A 17,518-nucleotide genomic window follows, 5' to 3' on the forward strand; every position below is an offset into this window, starting at 1 on the left:
AAGTTCAAACCATGGAAAAATTTTTTAAAAAGAGTTTCTTATATCATAAAAAAGTTTCTTTCTGTTGTCTTGTTCAAACAAGCATTCTGAAACAGTTCCCTCTCTGTGTCCAAGATAAATGTTCAGATAAGTACTTTATAATTGAACCTATTTTACAGCATGGACATTTTACATCAACCTGTAAAAGTTAAGGAAAAGATTCCATGCCTGTAGTTTTTCAGGATTTAATATGCTGATCTTTTTGATCTTTGAGATTTTCATCATCTACTGCCAGCAATCTTTCCAATTCCAGATAATAATTTTTATCATTGAATTACCCTAGTTTATTAATTCATTCACTCTCACCTTTGTGCAAGCAGTTAATGTTGTTCCCACCATTTAGAACATGTTCCCACCCCCTCTTTGCCAAAGCATGTCTTTTCTCTTCTTATAAGCACTGCTCAACCTCACCTTCCTTGTAAACTCATTCCAGACTAATATTAGCTGGCTCTCTTTGCTTGCGCAAAACCCCTTCAGCATTTATAAATGTATCAGTGTTTGACACTAATAAATATAAATTCTATGTAATTTATGCTTAAATGTCTATTAAATTATTTTATCTTTGTTGTATTTATGTGTTTTGCCTTGCATTTGAATAATGGTAGCAATAAAAAATAATGCTACCATACACTTATAGAGAACGTTACAGTTTTCAAAACATGTTACACATACATTATCATATTTGAGTCTCCCAATAAATTTGTAAAGTGACCAGGCAAGTACTAGCCTTATTTTTACAGATAAGGAAATTTAGGTTTTAAGAACCTCAGTTGAATTGCAGTGGCAACTTTTAGGAGCTGACCTGGGCAGGGCAGCCAGATAATAATTTCACTATGCTATTGCACCCGTTAGTTCCTTTGATTTCCTTCAGCTTTGTGGATTTGACTTTTTTCCCATGAAAAACCATCAATCCTGTACTAATTCTGGAATGGAAGATGTCACTGATGTTGCCATGGATCTCATGGAAGCTCAGAGCACCTAATGATGAAGAATTAAGCAGCCTGATCTGTCTCAGACTTGCAGTTTTTAAGCCAGATGTGTTCTACCAGCTGGAAGAAGTAGGAGCACCTTGGGTAGCAGAGGAAAAGCCCCCAGAAGCATCTGTCCAGTTCCTTCCATATGTTTATCAAATCCAGTTTTTGCACTACCCCACTTTTAATCTACTCAACCTTGGAACTCACTGTCTTGATTGGGGACTTTGTGCAAACTTTCTTAGCCCTTAATTACATCTCAATCTGCCATCTAGCCATCTGTCATGCCTCTATATGTATAGATCCCTTTACACTTCCCCCCATCCCCTTCCATCTCTGGCTCTGGAGACAGCAACTAATAAATAATATTATTGCTTCTAGAAAGTGTTTTGTCAGTTAGAATGCCCTGTGGATCACCTTACCATCCCTGTTTTGCACCCAACTACTAGAACCCAGGTCACCACTCCCCTCTAGGTGTTATCTCTCCCTATCTGACCTAAGCTTTTTGAGGGCTGAGTGTGTGTCACTTTTTTCAGTTGTATCCTTAGCATTTAGGACAGTCCCAGGCACATAGTAAGCACTTAATAAATACTTTTTTCATTCATTCATTGTATTCTTACTAAACAGCAGTGGTTGTTCCTTCCAGCACTTCAAGTCTCTAGTTTTTATCTGCCATTTGGGTTCTTTCAATCTTTCAGTCAACGTAAGGATACAGTTAAGTGTATTTTGAAAATATTAAAATTACAAACCTAAAAGTGTTTGTGAGATCTATTTCCTTATCTGTCAGATAAAGGGAATTCATTAAGTGGATCGTGCTCACATACCACCTTTCCACATGATGCTTTTTGGGTCTTTTTACTGCTAGTGTCCTCATTCCCTAACTGCCTTGTACCTCGTATTTTTTCTGTGTAAACTTATAAATGAACATGCTGACTTTCCTGATGGAATGGAACTTCCTTGAAAGTGGAAATTATCTCATTCTTTGTCTTTGTATCTCCAGCACCTAGCCCATAGTAGGCATTTAATAAATACTCATTGACTGAGTGATGGCTGATACTTAGGAAAATTTATTGCTTTAAATGAATAATCCTTTGATCTTTATAAATATAAATTCATTCTTAAAATTTTTCAATAGGCACTCCAACCACCAGTTGACCATTTCATAAATTATAAAGCTTAGTAACAAATTATTTAAGGGAATTTACTGTTATTTAAAATAAGAAGTTAGGTGGAAATGATAATTCAAACCCCTCAGGTCTTTCCTTATTAAATTTGTCCCTGATTACCTAGTATATTTTGAAGTCTAACTTGAGCAGTATTTATTACTACTATTAACTATGCTTTGTAGATCTCTTAACTTCTAAATATTTCATTTTAAAAGTCAAACTACTGCAAGTAAATGGTGGAGAATTTAGTTTTTTCAAGTTGTTTATTTAGCTAGAATTTCCTCTTGAATCTAGTTCTAATGAATCTTCAAAGTTTCTAAAACTTCAACTTTGGTAGTTTCAGGTATTTTCATAGCAGATGGAATGAGCATGTGTGTATACACACACACACACACACACACACACACACACATATATATATATTCTTTTTTTTTAAAATCATCTTAAGCAAGCTCTCCTGGAGACCACAATGGTAGCTAAATGTATCACACATTTTTCAGTTCTAGCAAAATCTGTGAAGAGTCAGCATACCTCTTTCTCTGTACCCATATGTTCAGCTTGTGGGCTTTTGAATCTTTCATACTACTGACTTTTTGCTTTTTTTGGTAAGAAACACATTTTTTACTTTCAGAAGGCAGTTCTATTGTGCCTGGTGTTGAAAGGGTTAATCATATGGTTATACAAGATTTAGTCACAAGGTACCACACATAATGTACTTTTAAGATTCCCATAACAGTAGTAGTTAGAAAAACGGCTTCTTCTGTCTTAAATTTATGAAGACTTGATCAACTAATGTTTTAATTTTTTAATTAATATTTAAACTTAGCACAATGACTTCATTCTCTAGTGCAGTGCCCCACAAATAGTAGGTGCTCAAAAAAGTTTGGTAGTGGTAATTTTGTTTTGAACTGTGTAATTTTAGTTACGAGCCAGTTTTAAGCTATAAAATAACTAATGCTTTTATACCACATATACATAACATGTACTGTGATTATTACACTTCCTATGCTTAGTAAATTGAAAAATTAGATCTATTCACATTTCGGGAAGTTCTTAGAAATGTTTGATGATTATGCAAAATGAGCCGAGTTTGTCCACTAGATGGCATTGTCCCCTCTAAGTCACCATTAATTCCACAATGTTTTCATTGTGGCTCGTGTCTTCCAGACAAGACACATCTTGAACCTTGCCTGACTGCTTTAGCTGATTAAAACCCTTGGATGTTTTCAATAAACTGAGTCTTGCGGTCTTTTCCACTGTAATTAGGGAGCATCTTAGCTGCTCGAATTTACATCTTAATTTACTTAATAATATCCTCATAGTTCAGTTGGTTATGATATCCTTTATCACCTAATCCTATACCATACTATTATGCTATTAAGATTTTTTTGTTACACTTCAGAATTAAATGAATTTTAATTGTGTGAAGTATTCTATACCTTGACTAAAAGTTGTCTCAGTTGTTATAACTGTGACTAGACTACATTATCATATTCTCTTTCATTATTTTTTTAATTTTTATTTTAAAATGTAACATAGTATTCATTGACTTAATTTTATCCAGACATTGGCTAATGAATTAATTGCAACCATGGATGGGAAACTGGAGCTCAAGTAGTGCTTGTCATATTTATTAAGTTTGAGGTTTTTACTTCCCTTCCTCAAAAAATGTTTTTAAAGATTAGCCAAAAATTGATTATAAACCTACAGTTTTTCATGTTTCATATCAAGAATTTTCTCAAAGAGTAAGGATAAAATTAGTTATATTTGCTTTTTAAAATTAAATAAATTATAATTATGCCAAATTATATAATGTTATGCCTTATTTCATGATTTGAAAATGTTTTTCACTTAATGATTTAACTAGTACTTCTACTTCAAGCACAATTTAAGTTGAAATAAAGACTTTATAACATTAAAATTTTATGCAGTTACCTTTCCTTCAAAGTTTGGTTCGCTTTAATTGAAGAGAGGCAATTTTTTTTATCTTATTGAAATGCTTTTCTAGAAGTTCTGAGGATGGGTGATTCAAAAGGAAACTCAGATATTGTTGTTCTCACACTCATACAAGTTATATAGTAGGAAATATAACAGATTCTAGGTCAGCGTATTTTAGTCTGTTGTCAGTATGGTGTAAAATATGCCATGAAACTGCCACAACTTTTTAAAGCTGGTGTGCTTTTTTGGTATCTTCCTACAGAATCTATTATAAATTCTTCACAAAGTACGTAATTGATCTGAAAGCTCAAATTAGATAAAGACTTGAGGCCATACATATGCTATAATGCTGGAAAGCACCATTATGTGTTTTGCCCCCCTTGTTTCACAGACTAAGAAACTGGGACCCAGAAAGTGAAGTATTTTATCTAAAGTCAGGCCCAGAGTAAACAACAGAGCCAGGATTTAAACCTAGGTCTTTTATCAGAATGGTAGCATGTGAATTGAACCTGGAAGCAAGAGTGTGACTTCTTCAGTGAGGGATGTGCAGAGGAAGAGAGTCTCCATTCCAGACATGGGGACGTTGTGACAAAACCACAAAGATGAGAAGGCAGTACGGGAATAGAGAGCCCTTGAGTCTGGCTCAAACATAAGTAAGATTAGTATGAAATAAGACTGGAAAGATAGGTGAAATGGTTAAGGGGTTAAGTAACTTCACCATCCCTGGTCTCACGGGTATTAAGCATTGTAGGTAGGATTTGAGTGTGTCTTCTTGATGAGAACACTCTGTTATATCATGTTGTTGTTGTTGTTGTTGTTGTAGGGTGACTAGGTGGCTCAGTGGAGTCAGAAAGACTTCCCTTACTAAGTTCAAATCCGGCCTCGTCCACTTACTAGCTGTGTGACCTTGGGCAAGTCACTTAACCCTGTTTACCTCAGTTCCTCAGCTGTAAAATGAGGTGGAGAAGGAAATGATGAACCACCCCAGTATCTTTACCAAGCAAACCCCAGATGGGGTCACAAGGAATCAGACAGGACTGAAAAACAACTGAACAACAAACAGTAACAACAAAACTAGTAGTCTAATGAAAAAGAATTTAAGGCCTCAGAGTGGTTCCACAGAAGTAGAGAGGTGGGGACAGACACTGTAGAATCAGATTTAAATTGAGGTATGGTGCCTGATTACATATGTGAGATAACAGAAGGCCTTACTTAGCATTTACACCTAGGTGACAGTGGAGATGGCAGAGCCATGGGAGAGCCATGCATAGCTAGACAGCTACTCCTGTCTGTTTCCTCATCTTCAGAATGGAACTAGAACCTTCCTCATATACGTCATGTGTTTCTTAAAGGATAAAATGAGAATAATGGAAAACAAGTACACTGAAAAACATGTAGGCCTTATGTAAGTACAAAATAGTATTAGCAAAACAGTTCACCTACTAGGAAGCAGCAGGAGAGCTCTAAACATCTTCATTGGCAGTACAAAGTTGAAATCTCTTAATAAATGTTACTAAAGAGTGATTAGTATTTTAAGAAATAGAATATCAGAGGGAAAAATAGCATATATTTTCTAAGAGATTAGCAAATGTGGTACTTCACAAAGGTTGAATGGCTACTACCAGGGTGGGGAGCCTGCAGCCTTGAGGCCACGTGTGGCCCTTTAGGCCCTCAGGTGCAGCCTTTTGACCAAGTCTGAGTTTTACAGAACAAATCTCTTTATTAAGGGGATTTGTTCTGTGAAGTTTGGATTCAGTGAAAGGGCTGTACTTGAGGACTTGTAGGGCCACATGTGGCCTCAAGGCTGCAGGTTCCCCACCCCGGCCTACTATGTTCAAAGCACTGTGCTACAAAACAAAACTGAACAAATCTTCTTACCCTTAAGTGAACTTACATTATGCCACCAGTTTGAATCCAGGCCATATCCCCTAACCTGAGACCTCTTTGAAAGGAAAGAAAAAACATGTAGGTTAACATTAAGAAATGATGTACTAATGATAGGATACACTCAGGTTTTATATAAGCCCTCTTTGAGTAGTTGATAGGGTAAGGGGAGGGTAGAATATGACTTAGATTTGGATTGATGTGGTCATTTGACCTTGAGGTCAACCCAACCCAACCAAGGCCAACTCAACATATTTAAGGGCAGCAGGATATAGAGGAACTAATTTTAGGCTTGGATCCAAGAGACTTGAGTTTGAATCCTACCTTAGACATTTAATAGCTATGTGATCCTAGGTGAGTTACTTTACCAGCTGCCTACCTTATGGGATTGTCGTGAAAAAAGAACTTTGTAAACCTTCAAGTGCAATACAAATGTAAGAAGTTACTACTATTATGGCAACATCAAATTCCAGAAACTAGTAAAGGTGCTGGAGATTGGCAGTAGTACCCAATCTTGTGTGCTGTGAGACTTAGGACACCTACCCAAAACTCATTGCAGTTTCTTGAACACTTTTATGAATGTCACGGGTCCTACTCGATGTTAAATGGTTTAGGAATCACCTTCTCCTTGGCATTCCCTAAGTCCCTAAGCTAAAAATAGTAGAACAAGATTTCCCAGAATCAGGTCTAAGGCATATTCAGCCTGTGAGCATTGTAGGAGCACTGTTACTCACTCTGACACTGCCTCTTATATCTTAGCAGAGGATGAGAAATGAGGAGAATTCCAGAAGCCATTGCTTATAGCAGTAGCTTACATTCAACATTTCCTCTTCTGCATGGGAGGTGCTAGATACGTTTTTATCATTGATAATGTGCTGCTACTGCTGCTACATAGGAGCCAAATGCTGAAAAGCAACAGATGAACCAGTCACTTAGAAATAAGTGAGCTCGCTTGAAATCAAGAGGAGTGCCAGCAACAACAGATCTTGCACAGAAATTATTTGTAAGCCTCAAAGTGAACCATGCTATAATAAATGCACAAAGCATTTCTGGTTTATACCCATAGGTGAGCTGCTATTATTTTTTATGAAATCAAATCAAAGAGGAATCTAAGATAATGTAGAAGTAACTCTTATGGACAGCTAGGTGGTGCAGCTGATAGAGTATCAGGCCTGGAGTCAGGAAGACCTGAGTTCAAATTCAACCTCAGATTCTTACTAGCTGTGTGACTTTAGGCAAATCCCTTAACCCTGTTTGCCTCTGTTTCCTCATCTGTAAAATGAGCTGGAGAAGGAAATGGCAAACCACTCCAGTATCTTTGCTAAGAAAACTCCAAATGGGGCCACAAAGAGTCAGACACAACTGAAACAAGTGAATGACAACTCTTACTTATAAATAGCTCTTTTAGGTTATATTTTCACATTAAAAAATAGTGGTGCCATCAGTAGTGTCATTTGGAAATGCAGAAAATGATGATATGAAATATTCTATCCACTTCTCATTTTTTTTAATATGTATATAAAGAAAATTGATCATAGGATGGGCCTATTGGATTGAATGCTATTTCTGGAGGTAAGAAGACATAGGTTCAAATCCTCTCTCTTATACTTTCTGCTTAAGTTATTTTGGACTTTCTGAGCCTCAGTTTCCATAGGCAAGACTTGAATTCAGGTCTTCCTGATATCAAGGTTTATTCTCTTTCCACTCTGCAGCACTACTTCTATTATCAGTAAAGTTAAAAAGAATTTTGATATATAATAAATAGTTTAAACAGCCTTTTTGAAAGCTTCATTGACAAAACCATAAAGTGAAAGTCTTAGATACACCAAGTGAAATTAAAAATATCTTTACAAGAGTTGATAAAAGACAGAAGAGCAAATATATTTTTGGAAAATTAATATTTGATTAAAAGTGCCCATGCCTTTATTAAAAATTCATTAGAGGGGCAGCTAGGTGGCGCAGTGGATAAAGCACCAGCCCTGAAGTCAGGAGGACCTGAGTTCAAATCCAGCCTCAGACCAAATACCTGACACTTACTAGCTGTGTGACCCTGGGCAAGTCACTTAACCCCAAATGCCTAAAAGCAAAAAAAAAAAAAATCATTAGAAAAGATTTCTTTGTATGTAATTCTGAAATACTCAATTAAATAAATAGAAAATATTGTTAAAACTTATTAGAGAGTAGCAGAAACAGAATTTAGACCTAGAGGAAAGATTCATTCAATGCTTCCATACCACCCTAGTTCAGGCCATCATTGTCTAAATTATGGTACTAGCCTTCAACCTTATCTCTCCTTGTCTCCAGTGCATGGCACAGTGCCTGGCACGTAGTTAGGCACATAATAAATCTTTAGTGGTGGACTGATTATTGATGATCTCTAGCCTCTTTTATCCATCGTTCACAATTAATAAATGAATGAATGGATGGATAAAAAAGCAAGTTGTTAACTTTTTACTATGTGCCAAGCACTGTGTGAAGCCCTAGGAATACAAATAGAAAAAGCCAGATAGTTCTTGCTTTCAGGGAACTTGCTTTCTGACTGGGCAGACAACACATAAAAGTGAGTTGAGCTACAGAGCAAAAAAAGTCCAGCAGCAGGGCATACAGCCAGGACCACTGGTTCATAGAATCCACAAATAGGCAAGATGTCAGTTCCCAGGAGTCTGAAGGACATAAAGACAGGGAAAAATACACAGTGGGAGAGCAAGGTGGTCAAGCCTGGTGGTCCTTCATCTCACCAGAAGGATTAAAGTGGGTGACTCCTCGCTTATGCACACAACGTTAGCAGCCATGGCACTCTTCCTTCTCCCCTCTCCCTACTCCCGTGGCGTCGGGATGGCCAGGGGAAGGAAAGCAAGGGAATAGGGTGGCCCCACTAATGAGGGATCTTCTGGGCTCAGCACCCCTGGCTACTACCACAGCATTTTTCCTAATACCCAGGTCTGCCCATATAATTTTCCAACTCATAATCCCTCAGTGGCTCCGCATTACCTACCTGATAAAGATCTTTTAAAATGATTGCACTGTGTCCTATTCCTTCTGTACAGAGGGTTTCAGTGTAGTATTTATGCCCCTTTGGTCTAAGGGACCAAGATGAAGCAAGCAAGGTTTTCTTTCTCTGATTTTTCTCAAATTCAAAAGATTGAATAGCCCAGAAGGCTCGATTATATGTCCTGGTAACCTTTAATTAAATTTTAATCTGTAAAGTGTTTTAATATAAGTAATTATACTACAATGAACAAGCTTTAAAATTTGAGTGTGTACTTAACCTACATCTTAATTTCAAATGTTACAATATAACATTATTATTAAGAAAAAACTTTCAGTGTATTTAATAAACTACGATTACTTATATTTTAGAATGAGTTATCTGATCACTAATCTAAGTCTTAACTTTTTTCTAGTTGCACATCAGGAGGCTAAAATGGTAACAGATGTCAATGGATCGCTCACGGCAACTGGAACACATAGAAATCCACTGATTTTTAGCAGTTCCTCAGCGATGCAAGATACAGTGGCATCTGCCACTGATCAATTCATCAGTGCTGCTAGAGTGTCTATGAGAATGCAGAAAGTGAAACAGAAACTTGAATCAGTCACGGTATGTCAGACCCTAATAGTTACGAAGTTGTCGTTTTTATGTGATCCTTAATATGCCTGTATCATTTCATGCCTTAAAGCTACAAATATATGTGCATACATATATATATGTGTGTGTATGTATATGTATCTGTATGTGTGTGTGTGTGTGTACATATATATATATATATATATATATATATATATATATATAGAGAGAGAGAGAGAGAGAGAGAGAGAGAGAGAGAGAGAGAGAGAGAGAGAGAGAGAGTATTTTTAGAGCAGGTTAGGGATCTTGAAGTCAATCCAGCTTGACAGGAGATCCTAGGTAACAGGAATCAGAAGTATTCCCCTTCACCTTGGCATGTGTCTAATAACTTCCCAAAGGTCATTGTAAATTCCCACGTCATATCCTAGATCTCAGTTCTCAAGTCAAAAGAGGAGATTTAGCAGCTCTGTAAATGGAAAGATTAATCAACATAAACACTCTGAATTCATACTGGAATTCAGCCGACATACTATGAAGGTGATGGAGCCTTCTCTAGCTTGAATGATTCCTTTTTATTGTCATAACTTTTTTTCATCTCGCCGCATGATAATAGACATGCTATTAGTTTTCATTGATACTAATTCATTGAGAAAAAACAGTGACAAGTGACAGTGTTGGGTGTACACATAGCTTTCATGTGCTTCTTGCAGTAACTCCAGAGATCCCCAGGGATCCACAGGTCATGTGTCAGATGTGATTGCTTGTGCTAGAATCGATATACCTCTGCTTTCAGGAGTCTACTCTTAATCATTCTTGCAAGTCCAGCATAAAGAATATTCTAGTGTTGCAATCTGAGTTTGCAAATTAGAATGCATTATTGAATATCTTACATTGACCTTTTGGTTGTTCAGTTGTTACAATTGTGTCTGAGTCTCTGTGACCCTATTTGAGGATTTCTTGGCAAAAATACTGGAATGGTTTGCCATTCCCTTCTCTAGCTCATTTTATAGATGAGGAAACTGAGGTTTGCTTAGGGTCACACAGCTAGTTAAATGTCTGAGGCTGAATTTGAACTCAGTTCTTCCTTGCCGGCAATCTATCTACTGTGCCACCTAGCAGCCCCAGTTCATTTTACAGATGTTGAAATTGAGGCAGACAGAGGTTAAGTGACTTGCCCAGGGTCACTCAGCTAATACATGTCTGAGGCTGAATTTGAATTGAGAACTTCCTGACTTTAGGCCATAATTACATTTAGGTAATACTTTATAAAGAAACATCATATTTGCTATCCAATCAGCCTGTGAGTTAGGCAGCATAGGTTTTATATTCCTCATTTTACAGATGTGAAAAATGAAACTCAGAGTGGTTCAATGACTTGCCACAGGTCTGCAATTTAATACCCCAGTCTTTTGTGAGCCATTATTTTTTAAAATAAGATTATATGTATATTAATATGCATATATTTATTAATGAACTTATATTATAAGACTTGATGGTTACAAAGTATTTTCACCTACATTCTTCTCTATGTAGATTACTAGTAACTGTTTTATCTTAGAACTGTCTGGAGGCAGAACTCCTGTTTATATCTCTGACTCTTGTTTGAAAAGCTCTAACAATGGGCAGCTGACTCTCCTATGAGTTATAGGATCACAGATTTAGAGCTGGAAGGAATCCAGAAGGCATCTAGTAAAAATCCCATTGAGGAAAAAACTGAAGCTCAGAGAGGTCTGAAGATCACACAGCAAGTAGGTATCAGAAACAAGATTTGGAGTCAGGAAGTCTTGTGTCCTCTACACCATATTTAGGCAGCTCATCTTATCTTGTTTGCTTCTCTTTTTTAAAAAAAATACAGTATATAGAAGAGAAGTATTACAAAGTGAAATGGATTTTAACTAAAATATTTCTTCTCAGATTGTTTATGCTAGAATTATAGTGTTTACTAAAAAGAAAAGGTCAACAAAAGAGTAAAGGTTTCATAACAGCTTAGTCTAGGGAGAAGCTCAGAGGCCAAGCCTCCTGAACAAAAGAGAATAACCCTCTATCGCATACCTCACATGGGGGCATCTGGTTTGAATGCTTTCAGTGATATGGTTCTTACTACCTTATGAAGCACGCCATTTCATTATTCGATTGTTAGGGTTAGAAAGTTTTGTATAATGCACTGAGTAAAAAAAAAAATCTAACTTTCTATTAATTTCATATGAGTATTTTTCATCCTATTTCTCCCAATTCTCAACTCCTTCAAAATTAATAAGAATTCATTTTTAACAAACCTAGCAAATTTATACGTTGACTTTATCTGAAAATGTACATTGTATTCTACACTTGTAGTCCTTTACTTCTCTAAGAGGTAGGACATATTTCATCATTTATGCTTCATTGTGACTGGGTAGTGTATTGATCAGAGTTCTTAAGTCTTTCACAGTTAGAGTCATTGCACTCTTGGTTCTGCTCCCTTCACTTTGTATCAGTGCATGCAAGTCCTTCCAGGTTTCTTTAAATTCATCTCTTTCATTTATTTTTCATGTTGCATTAGTAGGCTATGAAAGTCATATGCCATAATTTATTCAGCCATTCCACAATTGATGAGCTCTTCCTTGATTTTCAATTTTTTGCTACAGCAAAAAGTGCTGCTATGATTATTCTTTTTTTTTCTTTTTTTTCTTTTTCAGGCAATTGGGTGTTAAGTGACTTGGCCAGGGTCACACAATTAGTAAGTGTCAAATGTTTGGTCTGAGGCCACATTTGAACTCAGGTCCTTCTGACTTCAGGGCTGGTGCTCTATCCACTGCGCCACCTAGCTGCCCCTCTATGATTATTCTTGTATACATGGGTCCTGTCCTATGTTTTTTATCTGTTTGGAGTATAAATCATAATGGTGGTATCACTGGATTAAAAAGGTATTCATAGTTTAGTGACTTTTTGTGTATAATTCTAAATTGCATTTCATAATAATTGTACCAGTTCATAGCTCCACCAACAATGCCTGTCATCCCACATTTCCTGTAGAAATTGTCATTTGTATTATGCTTGCCATTTTTGCCAATCTGATGGATGTTAGGAAGAATTTCAGAATTGCTTTAATTTCTATTTCTCTTCTTACTAGTGATTTGGGGTGTTTTTGACAGAATTGTTAATATTTTGTATTTCTTATTTTAAAAATTGCCTGTTCATATCCTTTGACCATGTATATATTGAGGAATGGCTTTTATTCTCACATACTTGAATCATTTCCTTATATATCTTGGGTATCAGACCTTCATCAGATAAATTTGCTTTGAAGAATTTTCCCATTTCATTGTTTCCATCCTACTTCTAACTACCTTGATTTTGTGCAATGACTTTTCAATTTTATGTGATTAAAATTATGATTTGAGATATTTTTACAGGATTGTTGATGTCTTTCTTTTCTTCTTTTGAAAACAGTTTATCTTCTTTGACCATTTATCTTTTGGATCCATCTCTTCAGCACTAATATTTGACTAGTGTTCATTTGTAGCAATGAGATAACACATTGTATAGCTCTCCTGTGACAGACTTTGGGAGAAGATGGACAAGAGTCACGCAAGATGGGCAGACATGAATGAGTTGTGATATACATTTGGGGATGGAGGAAGCTCCCCAATTGATGAGATTAGTTTTATGGTCTTTTTCAGAGTTTAGGGGCGAAGAGGCAATCAAGGAAGGCATAGGACCTTTATTTGAGGCAAATAGAATAATGGTGATGGAAAACAAAGAATCAATATTATGTGCCTACTATGTGCAGATGTGTTAAGTACTGAGTATACCCAAAAAAAGGCAAAATATAGTTCCTGTTTACAAAGAGCTCACAATCTAGTGAGGAGACAGCATGCAAACAGCTATATACAAAGAAAAACTGGAAATAATCAACAGAAGGGAGGCACTAAAATTAAGAGCAATCAGGAAAAACTTCCGAAGGTAGGATTTTGTCTGGGATTTGACGGAAGTTAGGGCAGCCAGAGGTGAAGAAGGAAGGTGTCTCAGGCATAAAGGATTGTTAGTGAAAACTATTCAACTTTTATTTTGCTTCTGTTTTCTCTGTCTAGGAGAATAGTCTTTAGACCAAAAAGGACAGAACAAAGTGACTAATAGAGAATTGATATCCAAGATACAGAACGATGTAAATGCCCTTGATAAATTTAGTCTTTAAGAAAAGAGTTAGTCTGTATAGTGATTATATAGTGCCAGCATGGCTTAATCATACTATACTAATCATTTCTTTTTTTGTCTCCAGGGTCATTAGACTATGGTAGATCAGAGGAATTCTAAAGATATCACATACCTAGATATTAGCAAAGTATTTGATAGAGTTTTGCATAGTCTTATGGAAAAGAAGCTACTTATTAAATGCTTGTTGCTTTATTGATAGATTATAGTATAGTTAGGTGGTTTTAGAACAAGTTAAATGACTGTAATTCAAAGACTTTAATTCTTGAATTTCAACCTGGAAATAGGTCTATGATAAGGTATCTCAGGGGTCCGTACCTAGCTCTAGATTATTTAACATTTTTGTGAATGATTTGGTTTGATGTCATTTGTAAGGAGTCATGCTTATCATATTTTGAGGTTGCGTGAAGTTAGGACGTATAGTTTACACGGAGTATTATAGGCTCCAAAAAGATTTTGGCAGGCTAGAACACTGGGGCAGGTTGAATAAGATGATACTTAATAAGTTCGAATTCAAAAATTCAACTTCTTATGTACAAGAGAGGAGATATATCACTATACAGTAGTTTGTAAAAGATCTGAGGTTTTAGTAGCTGACAGGTTCAACATGATTCAACAGTGTGATGTGGTGATCAAAAAAAACTGATGTCATCTTAGGCTGCGTTAAAAGGCAAGGGCACAGGAAATGATAGTCAAGTATACCATGCCTTGGTCAAACAAGTCAAAAAATATTTATTTAGCACCCACTGTGTGCCAGGCACTGTGCTAAGCATTGGACCATACGTAGAGTAATATGTTGTATTATGTTTAGTTTAGATGTATTTAAAGATAAGTCTGTCTTCTTTTTAGCAAAAATTCTCCAAAGTACCTAGAACTGGGCCAGGAGGGTGGTAAAGGGACTCTAAATTATGCCTTATGGGGATTCATTGAAGGAACTAAGGATGTTTAACCTGGAAAAGAGAAGGCCCTGGGATGCAAGGGGTGGGGGAATGCATTAAGCTGGTCTTTTGTTATCTGAAAGGTCTAACTGGTAGGGAACCTGTGGCCCTCTAGATCCTCAAGTGTGGCCCTTTGACCTGAATCCAAACTTCACAGAACAAATCCCCTTAATAAGAGGATTTGTTCTGTAAAACTTGGACTCCGGTCAAAAGGCCACACCCGAAGACCTAGAAGGCACAGGTTCCCCATCCCTGATTATAGATAAAGGAGAGATTATGCTTCTTTTGTTTGGCTTCAGAGGGCAGAATTAGGAACAATGATTGAAAGTTGTAGAAAGGCAACTGTGAGTCTTAACTGCTTACCAATAGTTACAGTTTTTTTCCATTATGTTTATGTTTTTAATATTTATTTCAATATTTTTTCATTGATATTGATTTTTTTTCTGCTTTGGCTTTCCCTGGCTTAAGGGTTAGGATCGCTTATAAAATTTGATAGGATGCCTCCTTTCTCTATTTTCACAAATTATTTATGTAATATGAGAATTGATTATTCTTTGAATATCTGATGGAATTCATTTGTAAATCATTGTGGCCCATGGATTCTTTTCCCCCTTTGGGAATTCATTTGTAGCTTTTTCAATTTGTTTTTATGAGGTTGGGTTATATAAAGTAATTCTTATTTTATTAAGTTTGATATTGTATACTTTTGTAAATATTCATCCATTCATTTCAGTCATTATTTAAGCTAATATCTAGTTATAATTGGTAACTGTTCTTGTAGCCATGGCATAAATCCCACTTGCTCAGTATGAATAATTTTTTTTTTGATAAATCATTGTGCTCTGTTTGACAGGATTTTGTTTAAAATCTTTGAGTAAATATTTATTAATGATATTGGCCTGTAGTTTTCCTTCTGTGTTTTATCTTTTTCTAGAGAAAAGGTATTAGTATTGTATTTATCTCATAAAAGGATTCTGGCAGGATATCTTTTTTCTTGATTTTTGAGAATAATTTATGAAGTATGAGTACTAATGTACTCTTCAGGTTTGATAGGATTCTCCTGTAAACCCACCAGGGGCTCGTTGTTGTTTTTTTCTCCTTTTGGTACCTCCTTTACAGCTATATAGACTTACCTTTCTGAGACTGAGTTATTTAAGATCTCTATCTGGTCTTCTGAAAGTTTGAGTATTTTGTATTTTTGAAGATAGTCCTTTTTTGTTGTTCACAGTTTTGTTAGCAAATAACTGTGATCATTTTTTTTATTGCTTCTGGTTTTATTGTGATGTCCTACTCATTTGCTATTTTATTTATTTGATTGTCTGCCCTTTTTTAAAAAATCAGGTTAGGTAATGGCTTATCAAGTTTATTAGTCTTTTCAGAGGAACAGCTTTTGGTTTTATTTATTGTTTCGATGGGATCTTTTCTTTTTCCCAATTTTTATTATTCTCCTCCAATTTAAAAAAATTTTCTGTGCATATTTTAATTTTATTCATCGGCTTTCTTAGTTTTTAAAATGTATATTTTAGTTCATTTATCCTCTCTTTTTCTAGTTTGTTAAAGTATGGGATATGGCTAATACAGATACTAGCCTATATTGTCAATATAGGTATTATATGATTAATTAATACATTTTAGATTATAGTAATTAATGTTAGATATTAGATTGTATTTAGATTATGTAGCAGGATTTTTATATAATATTTCATTATATAGCAATTAATACATTTTAAATAATAATTCTTTTTGTTAATGTAGAGATATGATTTTTCCCTTGAGGACTGATTTAGCTGGATCCCAGAAGTTTTGGTGTGTTGTTTCATCATTACCATGTGTCTTTTGTTTGTGGTCCCTGAACCAAAGATAATTTTAATGGCACTGTGGTTTATAAAATATGTTTTTGCTATTTCTGCCTTTTCCCATTTGTTTGTAATATCTCTGTGACCTAATATGTGATCAATTTTTGTAAAAGTTTCATGTGGTCCTGTGAAATATGAATATTCTTTTGCAGTTCCTTTTAGAAGAAGATATAATAGCTCTTTTAACTCTAATTTCTGCAGCAATTTGTTTAGTTTCTTATTTTCCCTCTTGTTACTGTTAGACATATCCAAAACCGAGAGAAGGATTTTGATGTTTACAGTCATTATTGTCTTACTTTCTATGTCTTCTTAAGGCTCAGATATTATTTTCTTTATGATTGTGAATGCTAAGGTATTTTGGAACATAAAAGTTTATTACTGATATTGGTTTATTGTCAATAGTTCCTTTTGGTATCATGTAATTTCCTTTTTTTATTCTGTTTTATTTTTGAATGTTTATTTTTCTTTGTCAGCATGATTACAACTTCTATTTTTTTGTATTTACTTGATAATAGTAATTTTTTCCCATCTCTTCAATTTTATTTTATATATGCCTTTGTTTATTGAATGTGTTTCTTGCAAGCAACAGATTGTAGTTGTTTTCTTATCCAACCTGTCATTTGTATCCATTCACATTTAAAGTTATAGAAGTTAGTTTTCTACTTTGCCATATTTGTCTCTAATACTCGGTTCTTACAAGTTGTTTTATTTTTCCTCTTCTTAAGTAAACACCATACTATGTTACTTCAGTTTCTTTAGTTTAATTTTTTTAAGATAACCCTATTCTTATTGGCACTTTTCCTGTTACCTCCATTTTTCCCTCTTGTTTTGTTACCCTTTTCCTTTTGGAGTTTTGCTTATTCATTCCTTTTTCTTTCTTGCTTCCATGTGGTTATTTAATTCCCCCCCCCTTTTTTTTCTGTCTTCTAGTCAGATAAATCCTCTCTTCCCCTTCAACTAGTCCTAT

The 17,518-nt window shown here is 35.4% G+C and overlaps 1 protein-coding gene across 5 annotated transcripts in view; it reads left to right on the forward strand.

The window, feature by feature from the left end:
• AHI1 (Abelson helper integration site 1) overlaps nt 1-17,518 on the forward strand; it is a 260,190-nt gene that overhangs the window by 75,189 nt on the left and 167,483 nt on the right. For all 5 annotated transcript variants that reach the window (XR_002324697.2, XM_078155120.1, XM_020987117.2 and 2 more), the window contains one exon: nt 9,403-9,599. Coding sequence is in view for 4 of the 5 variants with exons in the window: in XM_078155120.1 (XP_078011246.1) it covers nt 9,403-9,599 (197 nt within the window). In the remaining variant the exon portion in view is untranslated. The remainder of the gene's footprint in view (nt 1-9,402; nt 9,600-17,518) is intronic.

The sequence above is a fragment of the Phascolarctos cinereus genome, unplaced genomic scaffold, assembly GCF_003287225.1.
Source record: "Phascolarctos cinereus isolate Bilbo 61053 unplaced genomic scaffold, phaCin_HiC Scaffold_5;HRSCAF=322, whole genome shotgun sequence".
NCBI lineage: Eukaryota > Metazoa > Chordata > Mammalia > Diprotodontia > Phascolarctidae > Phascolarctos > Phascolarctos cinereus.